Source organism: Salvelinus namaycush, chromosome 32, assembly GCF_016432855.1.
Source record: "Salvelinus namaycush isolate Seneca chromosome 32, SaNama_1.0, whole genome shotgun sequence".
Classification (NCBI taxonomy): Eukaryota; Metazoa; Chordata; class Actinopteri; order Salmoniformes; family Salmonidae; genus Salvelinus; species Salvelinus namaycush.
In genome coordinates this window covers 32,545,404-32,561,178 of record NC_052338.1, presented here as the reverse complement: position 1 = coordinate 32,561,178, position 15,775 = coordinate 32,545,404, and the positions used below count along the sequence as shown (strand labels likewise).

Sequence of the window (15,775 nt, the reverse complement as noted above, 5' to 3'; positions counted from 1 at the left end):
AGTGGTGGGTAGTATATGGGGCTTTGGTGACAAAACGGATGGCACTGTGATAGACTGCATCCAATTTGTTGAGTAGAGTGTTGGAGGCTATTTTGTAAATGACATCGCAGAAGTCGAGGATCGGTAGGATGGTCAGTTTTACGAGGGTATGTTTGGCAGCATGAGTGAAGGATGCTTTGTTGCGAAATAGGAAGCCGATTCTAGATTTAATTTTGGATTGGAGATGCTTAATGTGAGTCTGGAAGGAGAGTTTACAGTCTAACCAGACACCTAGGTATTTGTAGTTGTCCACATAGTCTAAGTCAGAACCGTCCAGAGTAGTGATGCTGGACGGGTGGGCAGGTGTGGGCAGCGATCGGTTGAAGAGCATGCATTTAGTTTGACTTGCATTTAAGAGCAGTTGGAGGCCACGGAAGGAGAGTTGTATGGCATTGAAGCTCATCTGGAGGTTAGTTAACACAGTGTCCAAAGAAGGGCCAGAAGTATACTGAATGGTGTCGTCTGCGTAGAGGTTGATCAGAGAATCACCAGCAGCAAGAGCGACATCATTGATGTATACAGAGAAGAGAGAATTGAACCCTGTGGCACTCCCATAGAGACTGCCAGAGGTCTGGACAGCAGGCCCTCCGATTTGACACACTGAACTCTATCAGAGAAGTCGTTGGTGAACCAGGCGAGACAATCATTTGAGAAACCAAGGCCAGGTTGACAAAGTTCCAGTGAAACTTTCTGCTTTTCATCGGCAGGTTTTCTTGTCATGGTCCTTAATTTATAAGCATAATTTTTCTCCACACAGATATTATATATGGAATAATCGGGACATATTGTATAAAAATACTTATTTATTTTTAGAATATTGGTTCCGAAATAATATCCGACTGGTGAGCCAACTGGTAAATTCAGAGGGTCTTTTACTTAGTTATAAGGAATTATTATCACTTTACAAGTTCCCCGTAACATCTAAAGATTTTGCAATTATTTTAGATGCCATTCTCTCAGGTGTTGCTTTATTATTCAGGAACGTGTCAAGACCCTCAGAGCCTACCTTCCATTAACCCTGTTGACTCATCAGTAGGAAAGATTTGTTCCTCTTTTGGTCCATTCAACAACAAAGCGATACGAACCTTGTTTCAGCAGGATGTTGTATCTATACCTTATGTCATGCCTTATTGGACCGGATTTATTGATAATATCTGTTGGAAAAAAGTTTGGATGTTGCCACACACATACCTACTTGTTAACAAAATTAAGGAAGTTTAATAAACAATTATTCATAGACATGGGATCAGAGTGCCGAAGTGTACATTTTTTTGTATCTTATAATTATCTTCAGTTCATATTTGTTTGCTTTGTAAATACATTTGGATTAATAAGAGATTAAAAATAAACTGTTTTTAAACAGTTTTTTCTGATAATTATGTTCGTGTCATTTAACTAGCTAGCTACAGCAACCATACAACAATCGATGTTTCCGGCGAACACGTTTGCGTACGGAGCTACCGGAAGTGGTCCGTCTAGGAATTACTTCCTCCATATAGCCAATTCTTTTTTTTTTTGAAACTCTGATACAGCTTCTTGCCGAACATCCAACGACAACGAGTCTGTTAAGTGTTGCAAAAACAGGGTGGTTGTTGTTCCTAAAACAACGTTAACGTTTGTTGACGGCTGGCGCGACCTCAATACCGCCAAACTAACATCATCAGGATGGCGGAGGCGCCAGGTACTTCTAACGAGACCATAACGGAGACCATTCAAGTAGAAACGCCCCAGCAGGTAAGCTAGCTATAGAAACCCAAATAATTAGCTAAGTAGTAGATACAGGAACATAACGAATAGACTGTTTGGAATCGAGTCCAATATGCATGCAGAGGCCGCAGTAGATTGGATCAAACTAGCTAGCTACCTAGTTACAATAACTAAAGTCATCAATTATTAGCTAAAGCCAGCAATTCCATGGTAACGCGACATTTATGCAGAGGCACAGATTTTTCACTTTAAAACGTATGCCAAACAAAAGTAATTGATTTCAAAGTATAACAAGCCATACAACTTTATGCACAATGACTACTTTGAACCATTTACACAGTAAATAAATAAAACATTTACTGGAAAAACTGTGCAAATGCAAATTTTAATAACTAACAGAAAGACGTTCAAATCTTCGCTCGGTTTTTATTATGCTGTCAAACTTTGTATCTGCACAGTTCTTCATGTGAATGTTTTGGTAAAATTTTCTGTGAAAATTGTTCAAAATAGTAATTGCGCATAGAGGTCTATGGTTTGTTCAACTTTGAAATTAAAAAATCTGAGTCTTGGCGTAATTCCGTTACCATGGAATTGCCCCTTACTAACTAGCTCATAGTGGTGAAATGATTTGATCCTAGCTGTGAAGTGTAGCACATTGCCAGTTGTACCAGCCCATCAACTAACTAGCAAATGTGATGTTGACTGGCTACATGACCTTGTTGACAAGAGAAACACTGTATGCCTGTATAAAGGTGAAGCTTAAACAGTCTCCTGTTTGTGTCTCTCAGGAGGGACGTAGCCTGACCATCAAGCTGAGGAAGAGAAAGACTGACAAGAAGGTGGAGTGGTCCAGCGACACAGTGGACAACGAGCATATGGGAAGGAGGTCCTCCAAGTGTGAGTATTTATTTCACACCTCCCTCTGTTTCTAGCTGTTTAGATGCACTTCTCTATTATCTCTCGCTCTAAAATATATGCATGCAATTGTAGGTATTATTGATGACTGAGTATTTGACACCTTCACAGGTTGCTGCGTCTACGAGAAACCCAAACAGTTCGGAGAGTCCTCCTCTGAAAGCGAGGGAGATGACGAAGGCTGTGGAAGTGCACACTGCATTCTAGGACATGGGAAAGACAGGCATGGACACAGTGGAGGGGGTGGGGGGAACTCTGGAGGATCACATGCCCATTAAGAGTGGAGACTGGGGGTTATGACACATACTGCTACACACACGGTCTCATTTAGTTCAGTCACTGCAGTACTGGGAGGAAAAAGGATAGATAAAGATTAGAAGAGAGAGAGAACAAAGGAAAGAAGACAACCTGTTTGATAAGAAAACGGGGTGCTGTTGAGAGTTCATTGTATATATTACAATCATTTTTCTTTTTATAAAGAGTACTTTTCCTTATTTGTCTAAATACTTGATTTTACTTATGTTGCAGTATCTTAGCCTGTGTGCCAGACAGTCTGTTCCTGCTTGTCAAACAAGGATTTGGAAAGATGATGATGCAACTTAGTAAAGAGCTGAAATAGTCTGGTACCCAGACTACTACTAGGGAGCGACTTCCAAACAACAGCCTATCCAGGGCTCTCCAACCCTGTTCCTGGAGAGCTACCATCCTGTAGGTTTTGTAGCTGGTTGATAAGCTGAATCAGGTTAGTTACAACTGGGGTTGGAGTGAACCTACAGGAGGGTAGCTCTCCAGGAACAGGGTGGGAGAGCCCTGCCCTTTTCCCTATATAGGGCCCTGGTCGAAAGTATTGGACTTTAAAGGGAAGAGGCTGCCATTTGGGTCGTAACCTCTTTTATCTCTACTTCAAAGTAATGAGTACTCCATGAATACTTAAACAGCAAACAGTCTTATTTTATGGACACAATGTTGTACAGACAAACAGTAGTCTATCGGTAACATTAAAGAAGTTTAGGGGAGTATTTAGGACACTGTTTTAAGGAAAAGCTAGTCTTGTTTTTTTCTTATTTTCATGTAACATTGCTGACATTGCCTTTTAGTTGAGGAGTGCAGTGAAAATGTGTTGATGAACAATCCTCTCCCTGCCCTTTACAACCCTCAGAAGTGTTGAGTACATTAGTCTCAGCACTTCAAATAAGAATAGAATTGTTGGCAGATTGCCTTAAATTCTGAGATGTTGTAAAGATATGTCCTTTTGTATTGATGAGGTTGAGGTGAGAGAATGTCAACATACCAATAATTAGAAAAATCTTAAAAACCATGCATATGCAACAAATTATATACACCGAGCTACAAAAGTATTGGGACAGTGACACATTTTTGTTGTTTTGGCTCTACTCCAGCACTACTCCAGCACTAGAATTTGAAATGACACAATGACTATGAGGTGAAAGTGCGGACTTCCGGCTTTAATTAGAAAGTGTTTTCATTCATATCGGGTAAACCGTTTAGAAATTACAACACTTTTTGTACATAGTCCTGCCATTTTAGGGGACCAACCGTATTGGGATAGATTCACTTAAGTGTATTAAAGTAGTACAAAGTTAAGTATTTGGTCCCATATTCATAGCACGCAATGACTACATCAAGCTTGTGACTACAAATTTGGTGGATTCATATGCTGTTTGGTTGTTTCAGATTATTTTGTGCCCAATAGAAATTAATGGTAAATAATGTATTGTCATTTTGGAGTCAAATAATATGTTTCTGAACACGTCTACATTAATGTGGATGCTACCATAATTATGGATAATCCTGGATGAATCGTGAATAATAATACGTGAGAAAGTTATATCCCCCGTTATGATATAAAATGCTAACCTCCCCTGTTATTGTAATAGTGAGAGGTTAGCATGTCTTGGGGTTATGATATAAAATGCTAACCTCTGTTATTGTAATAGTGAGTGGTTAGCATGTCTTGGGGTTATGATATAAAATGCTAACCTCCTCTGTTATTGTAATAGTGAGTGGTTAGCATGTCTTGGGGTTATGATATAAAATGCTAACCTCTGTTATTGTAATAGTGAGAGGTTAGCATGTCTTGGGGTTATGACATTTGTGTGTCTGTAACCCTCAAATTAAAGCTGACAGTCTGCACTTTAACCTCATAGTCTATGCATCATTTTACATCCCAAGTGCTGGAGTACAGAGCCAAAACAACAGTTGTGTCACTGTCCCAATACTGTTGTAGTTCACTGTATATCCTTTAATTCATTATCCCCTCTGAGAATGAATGCACCAGGGCAACATTGGCAGTAACTTCAGCTGCATGCTGGTTGGTTACGAAGGGGGAAAAAATTGCCATTTTAAATCAGTCTTATATTTGCATCATACTTATTGCACTGTGATCTGCTGTGATCGGCAGAGAAGATCATTTTTGTTTCAATGAGAGGAGATATATGCCATTTATTTAGTGCTGCTGTGTACTTTCCGTACTACACTGAACATAAAGTGGGACAAAATGTAGTATACCGCAGTACAGATCATGCAGTTGAACTGAAGACATGGGAGAAAGAGAGTTTCTGAAGGGATAGGGAGAAGGTGCATGATGAATTACTGGTCCAAGCTGTGTTCACGAGTGTCTCAACTGACCAAATGTCACTGGCCATTTCCCAATTGTATTCTCCTCGTCTCCTTCTCAAAACCCAATCGGAGGAGACGGTTAGAAGGGGCGGGACCTCTGGCTTTCTCATCCAATGGATTTTGAGAAGGAGAGAGGGCGTGAAGGAGTATGCAATTGAGAAAAGGCCAGTGTCTAGGGCTTCATCCTCTATGGTTCCAAACACCATTGTACTACTTAAACTGTACTTGATCTGTGACAACATACACTATGTATAATGGACTACATCCAGTTTCACCATACGTCACCATTTTCTATTACGGATACACACATACAATGTTCCTGTACTGGTAAAGCACCTTTCTGTACATAAAATACATCATATGAGATCAGATTTAATGTGAATAAAAGATTAAATCACTTTGTCCAAGTGTGTTACATGAGTTGAACTTGAGATGTATTTGTATGTCATAGCACAAAGAAAGATTCTTCAAGGCTGCATGGAAATTAAAATATTGGTTTATTATATTAGTTCTGGACCTCCATCTCCCAACAATCTCTCCTACAACACTGAGATAGTTCAGGCCAGGGGTGTATTCACTAGGAACTAGACGTAAGCAAACAGGCCAAAAGGGGGAGACTACCAGAACTTATTTCCGTTGCACAATGTTTTTCTACGGTGTGCACTAATGAATAAACCCCTGGATCTCCCATCAACCCCACCTACAAGGCCGTTCAGGTTTCCAGGACTGTACCGTAGTTACCTCATCTCACTGTAGGTCAACACAGAGGGATACTGAATTAGTGGTTTGTGGCCATGGAGACTAGTAGAAATAAGTCAAATGACCAGGTCACATCCAGGGACCTGCTCTGATGGCATCAGTGAGGTTATTCTGGTCTCTCTTTGTACTGCTGCCAAAAGTATGAATCCTATTGACGGAGAGTTCCCAATACCTGACACATGGCCTTGCCTGTATCCCAAATGGCTCCCTATTCCCTACATAGTGCACTACTTTTGACCAGGGCCCATAGGGCTATATAGGAAATAGGGTGCCTTCTAGGATAAACACACCATATGAGATTTGTCACTCTTTTCATGGCATTTTTATCTGCAACGCTGATCAATGTTTGGCTACTGGCCATGGCCATGGTGGATTTTCATGTGATTGTTTTGCTACCTTATTATTTTTGAGAATCAGATTCTCGAGTCATTTTGACAGTGATCCAGCACTTGTCTGGGACATTGCACATTCTCGTTACAAAACAACATCTTTCTTTATAATCAACACATGGAGTAACAAGTCAAAATGGAACAAAAACACACAAGCGATAAAAGGCAGAGAGGAATTGCAGATATGGTATCACTGTTTAAAGGTCTCATTATCAGTACACAATGAGAGTATTGTATAATGTTCTGCATCACTGTGAAGTTTTGATAGCTCTATCTGTTTTGCTACGATACAAAAGCTATTTGAAAAAGGCCATTGTAGAAACTAGAACATTCTTCAAAGCTTTCATGATTACAGGGGCACTGTGGGTAAAAACCCTCTTCCGCATGCATACTGTAGATTGTGGCTCATGCTGAGGAAGAAGAAAACCTTGCAGGTAGAATTTAGTGTTCCTGAGCTTCACTGTTGGTTTCTATGAGATTGTGCAAAACTTGCTACTGGATAACTGCACAACCAAGTTTCATATAAACACATTTTCTTTCAAAAAAGGGTTACCATTGAATGTTTCTGGTCTGTAAGTTACCTTTCAAATCAGGAACCATATGTGTGATAAGACAGATAAATATATAAATGTGTTCAATTTGTAGTGTACTATTAACAATATGATTATCATGGAGAAAGACAGGGATAATATACTAATGCATACTTGTAAAGTTAAACTACCTACACATGCAGTATTATGGCACAGGAAATAAACAGAAAAGGCTAATAAACCTTACGTCCAAAAAACAAACATCAAGCTTGGAAAGAAAACTATGAAAAAAAGGTGCTGGTATCTGTCGAGTAGATATTCAAAAGTTAATCTGAACAAAACAAAAGAATCCCTCTTGCCATGTCTAATAAAACATAATTGTATGAATTTGAGTATCAAAGAAAAGTACTTTAGGGGGAGGGAAACTCATACGAAAAGGCAGAAGAATAGAACTGAGAGATGACAACAGTGTTATCACTGGGCCTATTTGACCAAGATTGTAGTGGATGTGCTTTGCCTCAGCTCCAATGAATATCACAGTAGTGAGGTGAAATGTAGCTTAAAGTCCTTCAGCCTCTCCCTCTCCTCATTGCACAGTGTCAGCTGGGCTCAGCTCTCTTCACGGGACTGTCTTTGCATTGATAGGCTGTCGAAACGTAACTTCTCAGTCCCTCCACGGCAGGGTCTCGAAACAACCCCCCCCCCCCCCCTCCCCCACAAACATCCCTCTTCCCTCCAACTTTCCTCCATGTCAAAGGATTTCCTGTGGGGGAAAAAAGCTACTGATCAGTAAGCAGTTAGTGGTTCAGATGGTTTAAAATAGCCTCAAGCTAACCATAACAAAATCATATGGGAAGGTCATTAGGATGATAACAGCAAGAGAAAAACAGGAGATGAAAACAATTAAAAAACTGTCAGCTCTAAAAGTCTGGGTTGTATTCACTAGGCAGAAAATGGAAGAAAATGTACTGAAAGAGGCAGGGACAACCTGACCTTGCCCAAAAATAAACGCTTTTTGTAATTTTCCGTAGCAAACGTGCACTTATGAATAAGACCCTATTACATGGACAAAACCCTCACTTTATTCCCGTGGGGCTGCTGTTTGTGGCTATTATAGCAGCCCCCCTTCAGGCAAATAAAATCCCATCCTTTCTTCATACACAACTGCTCTCTATGTAAACTGTAATGACATGTCTTTCCCCAAAGCCATAGATATATCATTAGTTCAAGCTGGTTTCACACAACTTGGAGAATGTCACAGTTCCTTTTCTCTGGTTGCAAGATTAAAATAGCTCAAAGCAAAGCAGTTTGTGGCGGGCTGTAGATTAAAATAGCTCAAAGCAGAGCAGCTTGTGGCGGGCTGTAACCTAGCGGTTAAAAGCTTTGGACCAGTAACCGAAAGGTTGCTGGTTCGAATCCTCGAGCAGACTAGGTGATATGTGCCCTTGAGCAAGGCAAATAACCCTAATTGCTCTGGATAAGAGTGTCTGCTAAATGACCCAAAAAAACAAACAAACAAAAACAAATTGTAGAAGGTGCTAAGATTGCCAAACTAGACAAGAATAGTCTCCATAGTTTGAGTTTACACTAAAAGCACAATATTTGTTATTTTTTTGCATTTCGTTAACTTGAAAACTCACAGTTTACATCCCAAGGCTGTAGTACAATTTGAAAAAACAGAAAATCAAACAGAGAGAAAGAGAAGAGACTGAAAGAACTTACCAAAACAAACTTTCTTTCAGGGATCATCTTTCCTTTGATGTATTATTCTGTAGTCAGGTACATCTCTGTAACTTCCCCATCGTCTCCCACTTCCTCCTCCTTCTCATCTTCCACCTCCTTTTCCCCTTTCTCTTCCTCCACCTCATCCCCCTCTCCTAAGATCACACACTGCCGGACACTGACAGAGATGACTAGTGCTTGCACGATGCCGTACACCAGAGCAAAATGTGGAAGATACTCCTGGACCAACCAGAGCAGTCCTGCCATTCCAACAGTGGAGACAAAAAACATTGCCATTCCATGGAGCCACAACTTCAGTCCTCCTTGGACCCCTAGAACCTCCAGGACCAACTTGGTAGGGGGGGACACAGTCCACAGGAAGCCCACCACGAGCAGGTCAAACAGGTGGCGAAGGAGGTTGAAGCAGATCTCATAGTGTTCCGGAACTATCTCCCCATTCCAGGCACGTGCAAAGAACCGGAAGGCTGATGAGGAGCTAGGTGTGGGAGAAGGAGGAGGGGTTCCATAGTCAGAATACTCCCCATCGTTGTCAGAGTCCCATCCTCCACCGATACATTTCCTCTGCTTGAGCCCACCAGGTTCAGCTGCTCTTGGCCAGAGGAAGTCGGAGGACAGCAGAACCTTATTCCACCATTTGGAGCCACCATGTTCTGCTTTCCCCTCAGACACCTGCTTGCCCTCGCCCAGATCTTCAATTTCCAGGGACTGGATTTTCTCCTCACTTGCTTCCCAGTACTCGTCAATCAATGTTGTTTGGTCACTTGCTTGCCTTTTCTGTCCGGTTCGCCAAAACCATGTTGTTAACCCTCCCAAGCCCCAGTTGCCTCTTGTCTGCCCCTCGTCTTTCATGGTTTTGTCAGGTGCTACTTTGCTGCCCCAGGGCCGGTAAGAGACAGCTGGACGCACCCACCCCCAGACTCTTCCTACTACAGCTGCCATGTCAACTTAGTTTAGTGCCCTTAATTCTGTCTGGATTTTAGACTAAAGGACTTATGAAGAATGTACTAACGGGTTAAACTGTATATTATTTCTATCTGCTCAAAGATTTTGTTAGAGTATAGTACATTAGCTGAATGAGTCAAATTAACTCTCTCCTTGCCAGTAGATATAAACAACAATAAGAGGGTGTGCACCTCAGGACATGAAAGACCTGTAGGTGTGTTCAATATTATATCGAAACCAACAATACGGTCCCTACACAGCGCAACACCAACGCCCAAGGGAAAATTCCTATGTGAGGTACTAGCTACATGTCTTCCTCAAAAAGACCTTCACCTTGCTTTAGCCAATTTTGCTCTTATAACAGTGGGTGCCATACAAACAAACCATACCAAAATACAACTTTTGGAGTAAATCAAATAGCTTAAAATTGAATCCCTAATCTTTACACTGTAGACGTAAAACTGGTTATCTTAGTCTGTACATAAATATACTTGGCCACAATATTTTCAGGTACTTTCTGAAGAACATGTCAAACTAACTTTACAGGGTGAAGACGTTCTTGTTTAGTGGAGGAATGTAGCAAGCCAATCTTAAATCTCTGACAATGTGTTTCTCTTGAGTTCTTCAGCCTACAGGAAATATCCTTATATCTTCAAATCAAACTGGAGTCTCTTCCACTTCTTGATCTGGGGGGGGGATTAAAATAGGAGTCAACTCATTGTTACAACATAGCTAACCAACTTACTAGTTACTATTTTTGTTAACATTAGCCAGCTAAGAGCTAGATAATCTTACAATACAATTCCTAGCAAAAAAGTTATCTAGCTATCTATATCTAACGGTAGTCTTGTTAAATTAAGTTACAGTTGTCACTCGCTAAAGCAAAACTCACCTTGTCCCCTATGACAGTTAGCTAATCAACATCCGACAACGTCCACGTAGCTAGCTAACAACTTATTGGCAAAGTATGTTCATTTGAGTGCCAAACGTACTGAACTGTTATCTAAACGTCGTGGATGCATCCACTGAATCGACTGGCATCTTTTACAATGACGTCCATACGATATCAGCTAGACGTTTATTCCGAAAACTGCGAAACTCGCCGATTATCTGCAGTAATTGAAGCTGCTAACTAGTTAGCATACAATAGAACGCACCTGGAACCGGAAATAGCTGGCAAACTTCCGAGCCGAGTGAAACCAGGAGAGGAACGAGTTCTGTACCAAAGATTATATAACTAACCCTAGATAAGCTATGGTCAGTCTTTCCATTGGGAGGAAATTAACCATAGCATGCAGTCAAGCACAAGCTAGTGAGATCCTATTGGTGCGTTCTAGCATTTATTTGCATATTACCGTTTAGGAACGCCTAATTTGTGATGTGTTTGCGCGCAATAACTCACTAAGGCCACGCACGCCTTCTAAACGCAATTGATTTTGAAACTTTGGCAAAAGGTAAGGTCTACAAATCCCAGTCCTGTTAGATTCTAGTTTCGGGATAAAAACCTGTACGAAGAGCAAATGTGTCATCGATGAGAAAAGTAGCGCTGGGCTTCCATCACCAAATTTGGTGGTGAGTGGAAACGCTAACCGGAGGCTTCACATCAACATCCGGTTATGCGCCATTGTTCTGCGTACACCCCAGTGGATGACATGGCCGTTGAATGTTATTTGTACTGGCTTAGTCCTACTGCTGGTAAGAATTGATAAACCAGCAAACTTGTTGACTAAATTATAAACGATTGTAGAATGCATGTACTATTCATGTGAAACATTTACATTGAATACTTGCGTGTTGGCTAGTAACCTCTTACAGGGGCAACCTTATAAGAGCTATGGGGTTGTGTTTGATATCACTCAACAATTTAAGCCCAACCCCCCCACAGTCAAAAACAGTACAAGGATGACAACTCCATTTTTTATTCAAACACTGAAAACACAAATTGCATGATAAGTGGCAAATGACTTTCAATTATGTATCTTCTCTACATCAGCAGTTGTCATAAAGTGTTCTCCTTTGGTAGGAGGGTGTCAAAGGACACATATCGCCAATGAAATTCCTTGGTTGTCGTCTTGCCAGTTTCGGGAATCAAAGCCAAGATAAATCGGTCATACAGCGAAGTCGTCCAATCAACTTAATGCTTACGCTAAGCATTTCATGTCACAACTGAAGCTCTTGAATCGCCCATCTATTTCAAGATCCACCAAGTCCTAAAAAGACAAAAATATCAGTTACAACCACATTGCATGATTAGAAACTTACAAATTGCAGTGTCAGTGCATTTAAAGAGCTTAATGGTAATCAGAGACCATCAACTAGTATATTCAAAGACAAAGCAAGGAAACAACCACCTTCTGTACTGACCTGTCAACGTATACAAGTAATCCTGGCGTCCGCAGTCGGGGAAGGGCAAAGCAGCAACACTAAACATCAAGAAATGAAAAAGCAGCAATTACTCTTTCCATTACAAAGTACATATGAAAACATCTAATTAAATCAGATTTATCAGCTACTCAGTTGAAACAATAAATTAAGGGTCACAACTTGCAAAACAAGTGACTGGGAAACCAACCAATATCCTCTTATCAGTGCAAGTGATCATGTAGTGAATGTTGTCATTATGACAGATTCAAGAATACTTCACTTGATATTTGTGTCTCAGTGCGCTGCGAGAAAGCATCAGTTTAATTCAGGAACCGAAATCGCAATCATCATAGACGCTACAGGCATTATCCCATAACACAAAAATGTGAATGTCACAAAATACAAAGTGTCAATTACTTACATTTGTTTCCAAAGATGTTGACACCCTCAACCACCTGGTGGCCTGACTGCAGAGAAATCATGATTACATATTGAAACGTGGACAAGTACACAGGACCACTATAATATCCACTGTCTCAGATGGTAATGTGAGTTATCATAGTAGTTACTCAAACAATGTATGTTAAGCAGCATCACCGACAGCTGTAGCAAGTTCTATATTAACATAGCTAGGTCAACATCATGGTATAAGTACACATGTCAAGTGAAGTGAAATCCTTGGACTGGATAATGGTCAGTCATTAGATGGTACTAATGGATCAAAATAAGTGACTTCACAACTCACCTTGCCACAATGGCAGCAAGTAGACAAATTCAATGGCCCATGTCAACCAGCAGCAGAACCTGGGGAAGTAACACAGCAAGACTTAAGCTTTTTGCTACAACCTGAAGTTCAAATGATTCAACAAGGTTGCTTTCATGTCTCAGATGGTAGTGCATGTAAAGTATTCTCATGGTCGTTAAACTCAAATACATTACTGTGGTAAACATCACTGACAAGCAAAAATATGTACTTGGATAAATACATTAAGCTACGGTTTAGTGATTCCTCTAGGACTGAGATGCAGGGGTGGGTACAATTTGTGTTACGTTCCAAAAAACGCATACAGAAGTAGCATTTGCAATTCACCTAGCTAACTAGCTGCCGAATAGGTATCAACTCACCACGTAGTTTATTCTTAATAGGACAGACATTTCTGGGAATAAACGTGGCGAGTATAAAACGTAACAGAATTGCCCACTCCCTACCCGGTATCTTATTCTGCCACTATACGTCGTATGCGTTGCGTTCGTTGTCAACCTTGTTATTTGCGACGTTTTTGGAACATTCACCAAATTATACAGACCCAGATGTAGTGCCTTAAACCGCTGCGCCACTCGGAAGTCATCAGTACTGTACCGACAAAATGACATGGTTAACTAAATGTTTGCTGGGCAAGCTTGGAACATCGTGCTGCACATTTACACTTCAGTCCCCAAGTCCAGAACAGACTAGGGGAGGCGCGCAGTACTACAAGGAACTCTATTCCACATCAAGTAACTGATGCAAGCAGTACAATTAAACAAATAAAACAGGGGACTAAAGCAACAGGAACAGATACGTTATGCATACACATGGGTTTTGTATTGTAAATGTGGTAGTGGCCTGAGGGCACACGTGAAATCTGAATCTAGTGTAAAGTTTGTAAAATTGTATAACTGCCGTAATTTTGCTTGACGCCAGGAAGGGGATCCATAATGTAGAGTTCGACATTAATTGCCGAGTAAAACACACATTTTACGGGCGGTACGCATACAACAAAGGATCTTACTTCAATTACTGAATTATTTGTCAAACTCCAGGTGCCACAAACTCACCATCAAATGATAAGACTACTGCTTGAGACGCCCGTCCACTTTCCTGAGAACCAAACATGTTGCATTAGTTACATTATCTTTCAACTCAATAGGTAACATTAGTGAATGAAACATAATTGAGTGAAGTGTCTCAGTGCACTGTGAAAGAACATCACTGTAAATCAGAGACTCTAGTCTAGTAAATCATCATAAACACTCCAAACTCCAGGCACATGTCATTATTAGGGTCATCTTTGCACGTCCGTGCATGCGCACATGGTGTTGCTGCTAGCTGTGTTGCTGCTAGCTAAAGAAGGTAGATACCTAGTTAAAGTTACCTTGCAAACTTCTGGTGACTTGGGCAACCTCTCAGCCACACTCGCCGTCTTTATAACAAGCATTGCCAACCCATTCGGGTTGTATTTTTCCTGACATAAATGTAATGCGTGTCTTCATGTTTTTCTCATTTGCCTACACCACTCATTCGAGCGTCTTGACTGGAAAGAGGACGTGTGAACCGGGTGCGTTCTATTTATACGGCTGGGTCCTTACAGTTTTACGGCTAGCACATATATTGCCTGTTTTTATATTTTCATTCATACATATCCCATAATGATGTTTAGATAGAATATTGTAATGTCTATATTTCCACGTTTGTTTTCAGGTAAATATTTACAAGGTGATAAACTGGAAAATATAGAACATTTCTGAGATTTCTAAACCCCCGACAAATACTTATTATGCGCACTAGGTGGCGTATTTACCACTAAATATCCATGACAGGCCTACAAACCACACCCTCTGGCGCGCCCACTTTTATAGATATACTGACAAAATACACTTCTCTCCGCCATGACAATTTTTTATTTTTTTTATTTTTATTTTTATTTCACCTTTTATTTAACCAGGTAGGCTAGTTGAGAACAAGTTCTAATTTGCAACTGCGACCTGGCCAAGAAAAAGCAAAGCAGTTCGACACAAACAACAACACAGAATTACACATGGAATAAACAAACATGCAATCAATAATACAGAAGAAAAATCTATATACAGTATGTGCAAATGAGGTAGGATAAGAGAGGTACGGCAATAAATAGGCCATGGTGGCGAAGTAATTACAATATAGCAATTAAACACTGGAATGGTAGGATGTGCAGAAGATGAATGTGCAAGTAGAGATACTGGGGTGCAAAGGAGCAAGATAAATAAATAAATACAGTATGGGGATGAGGTAGATTGGATGGGATATTTACAGATGAGCTATGTACAGGTGCAGTGATCTGTGAGCTTAAAGCTAGTGAGGGAGGTAAGAGTCTCCAGCTTTAGTGATTTTTGCAGTTCGTTCCAGTCATTGGCAGCAGAGAACTGGAAGCAGAGGCGGCCAAAGGAAGAATTGGCTTCGGTGACCAGTGAGATATACCTGCTGGAGCGCGTGCTACGGGTGCGTGCTACGGGTGGGCTATGGTGACCAGTGAGCTGAGATAAGGCGGGGCTTTACCTAGCAAAGACTTGTACATGACCTGGAGCCAGTGGGTTTGGCGATGAGTATGAAGCGAGGGCCATCCATCGAGAGCGTACAGGTCGCAGTGGTGTGTAGTATATGGAGCTTTGGGGACAAAACAGATGGCACTGTGATAGACTGCATCCAATGGAAGTCAATGGAAGTCGTTGTCCACAAAGCGGCACTAGCTTCCATCTATTCTTTGGATTGGTGGATACATTATTGCAGTGGCGATGTCATTCATTGCACTATAACGGTGACAAACGGTGCCCACAAACGGTTAGGGCCTACATATAGTCCCAACCACAGTACCAGCGGTCTAAGGCACTGCATTTCAGTGCTAGAGGCGTCACTACAGACCCTGGTTCGATTCCAGGCTGTATCATAACTGGCCGTGATTGGGAGTCCCATAGGGCAGCTTACAATTGGCCCAGCGTCGTCTGGGTTAG

At 41.0% G+C, this 15,775-nt stretch overlaps 2 protein-coding genes, 1 long non-coding RNA gene and 1 other non-coding gene across 4 annotated transcripts; 1 reads left to right on the top strand and 3 right to left on the bottom strand.

Annotated features, from left to right (window-relative positions):
• Positions 1 to 1,539: 1,539 nt before the first annotated feature.
• On the top strand, positions 1,540 to 3,155 carry LOC120027236 (E3 ubiquitin-protein ligase PPP1R11-like). Its single transcript, XM_038972136.1, has 3 exons — positions 1,540 to 1,773; positions 2,535 to 2,643; positions 2,773 to 3,155. Exons 1-3 carry the CDS (start codon positions 1,705 to 1,707, stop codon positions 2,937 to 2,939), a joined length of 345 nt encoding a protein of 114 aa, XP_038828064.1. The 5' UTR covers positions 1,540 to 1,704; the 3' UTR covers positions 2,940 to 3,155.
• Positions 3,156 to 7,691: 4,536 nt separating this feature from the next.
• On the bottom strand, positions 7,692 to 10,877 carry LOC120027222. Its single transcript, XM_038972116.1, has 3 exons — positions 10,557 to 10,877; positions 8,702 to 10,350; positions 7,692 to 7,742 (listed from the first exon to the last, which is right to left on the bottom strand). Exon 2 carries the CDS (start codon positions 9,659 to 9,661, stop codon positions 8,744 to 8,746), a length of 918 nt encoding a protein of 305 aa, XP_038828044.1. The 5' UTR covers positions 9,662 to 10,350; positions 10,557 to 10,877; the 3' UTR covers positions 7,692 to 7,742; positions 8,702 to 8,743.
• A 690-nt stretch (positions 10,878 to 11,567) lies between these two features.
• On the bottom strand, positions 11,568 to 14,320 carry LOC120027162. The gene is made up of 6 exons (XR_005473270.1): positions 14,164 to 14,320; positions 13,847 to 13,889; positions 12,774 to 12,832; positions 12,450 to 12,495; positions 12,029 to 12,087; positions 11,568 to 11,874 (listed from the first exon to the last, which is right to left on the bottom strand). It is a non-coding gene; the product is annotated as an uncharacterized LOC120027162 (long non-coding RNA).
• LOC120027559 lies at positions 12,907 to 12,989 on the bottom strand. Its single transcript, XR_005473320.1, has one exon. It is a non-coding gene; the product is annotated as a small nucleolar RNA Z195/SNORD33/SNORD32 family (small nucleolar RNA).
• Positions 14,321 to 15,775: the final 1,455 nt, after the last annotated feature.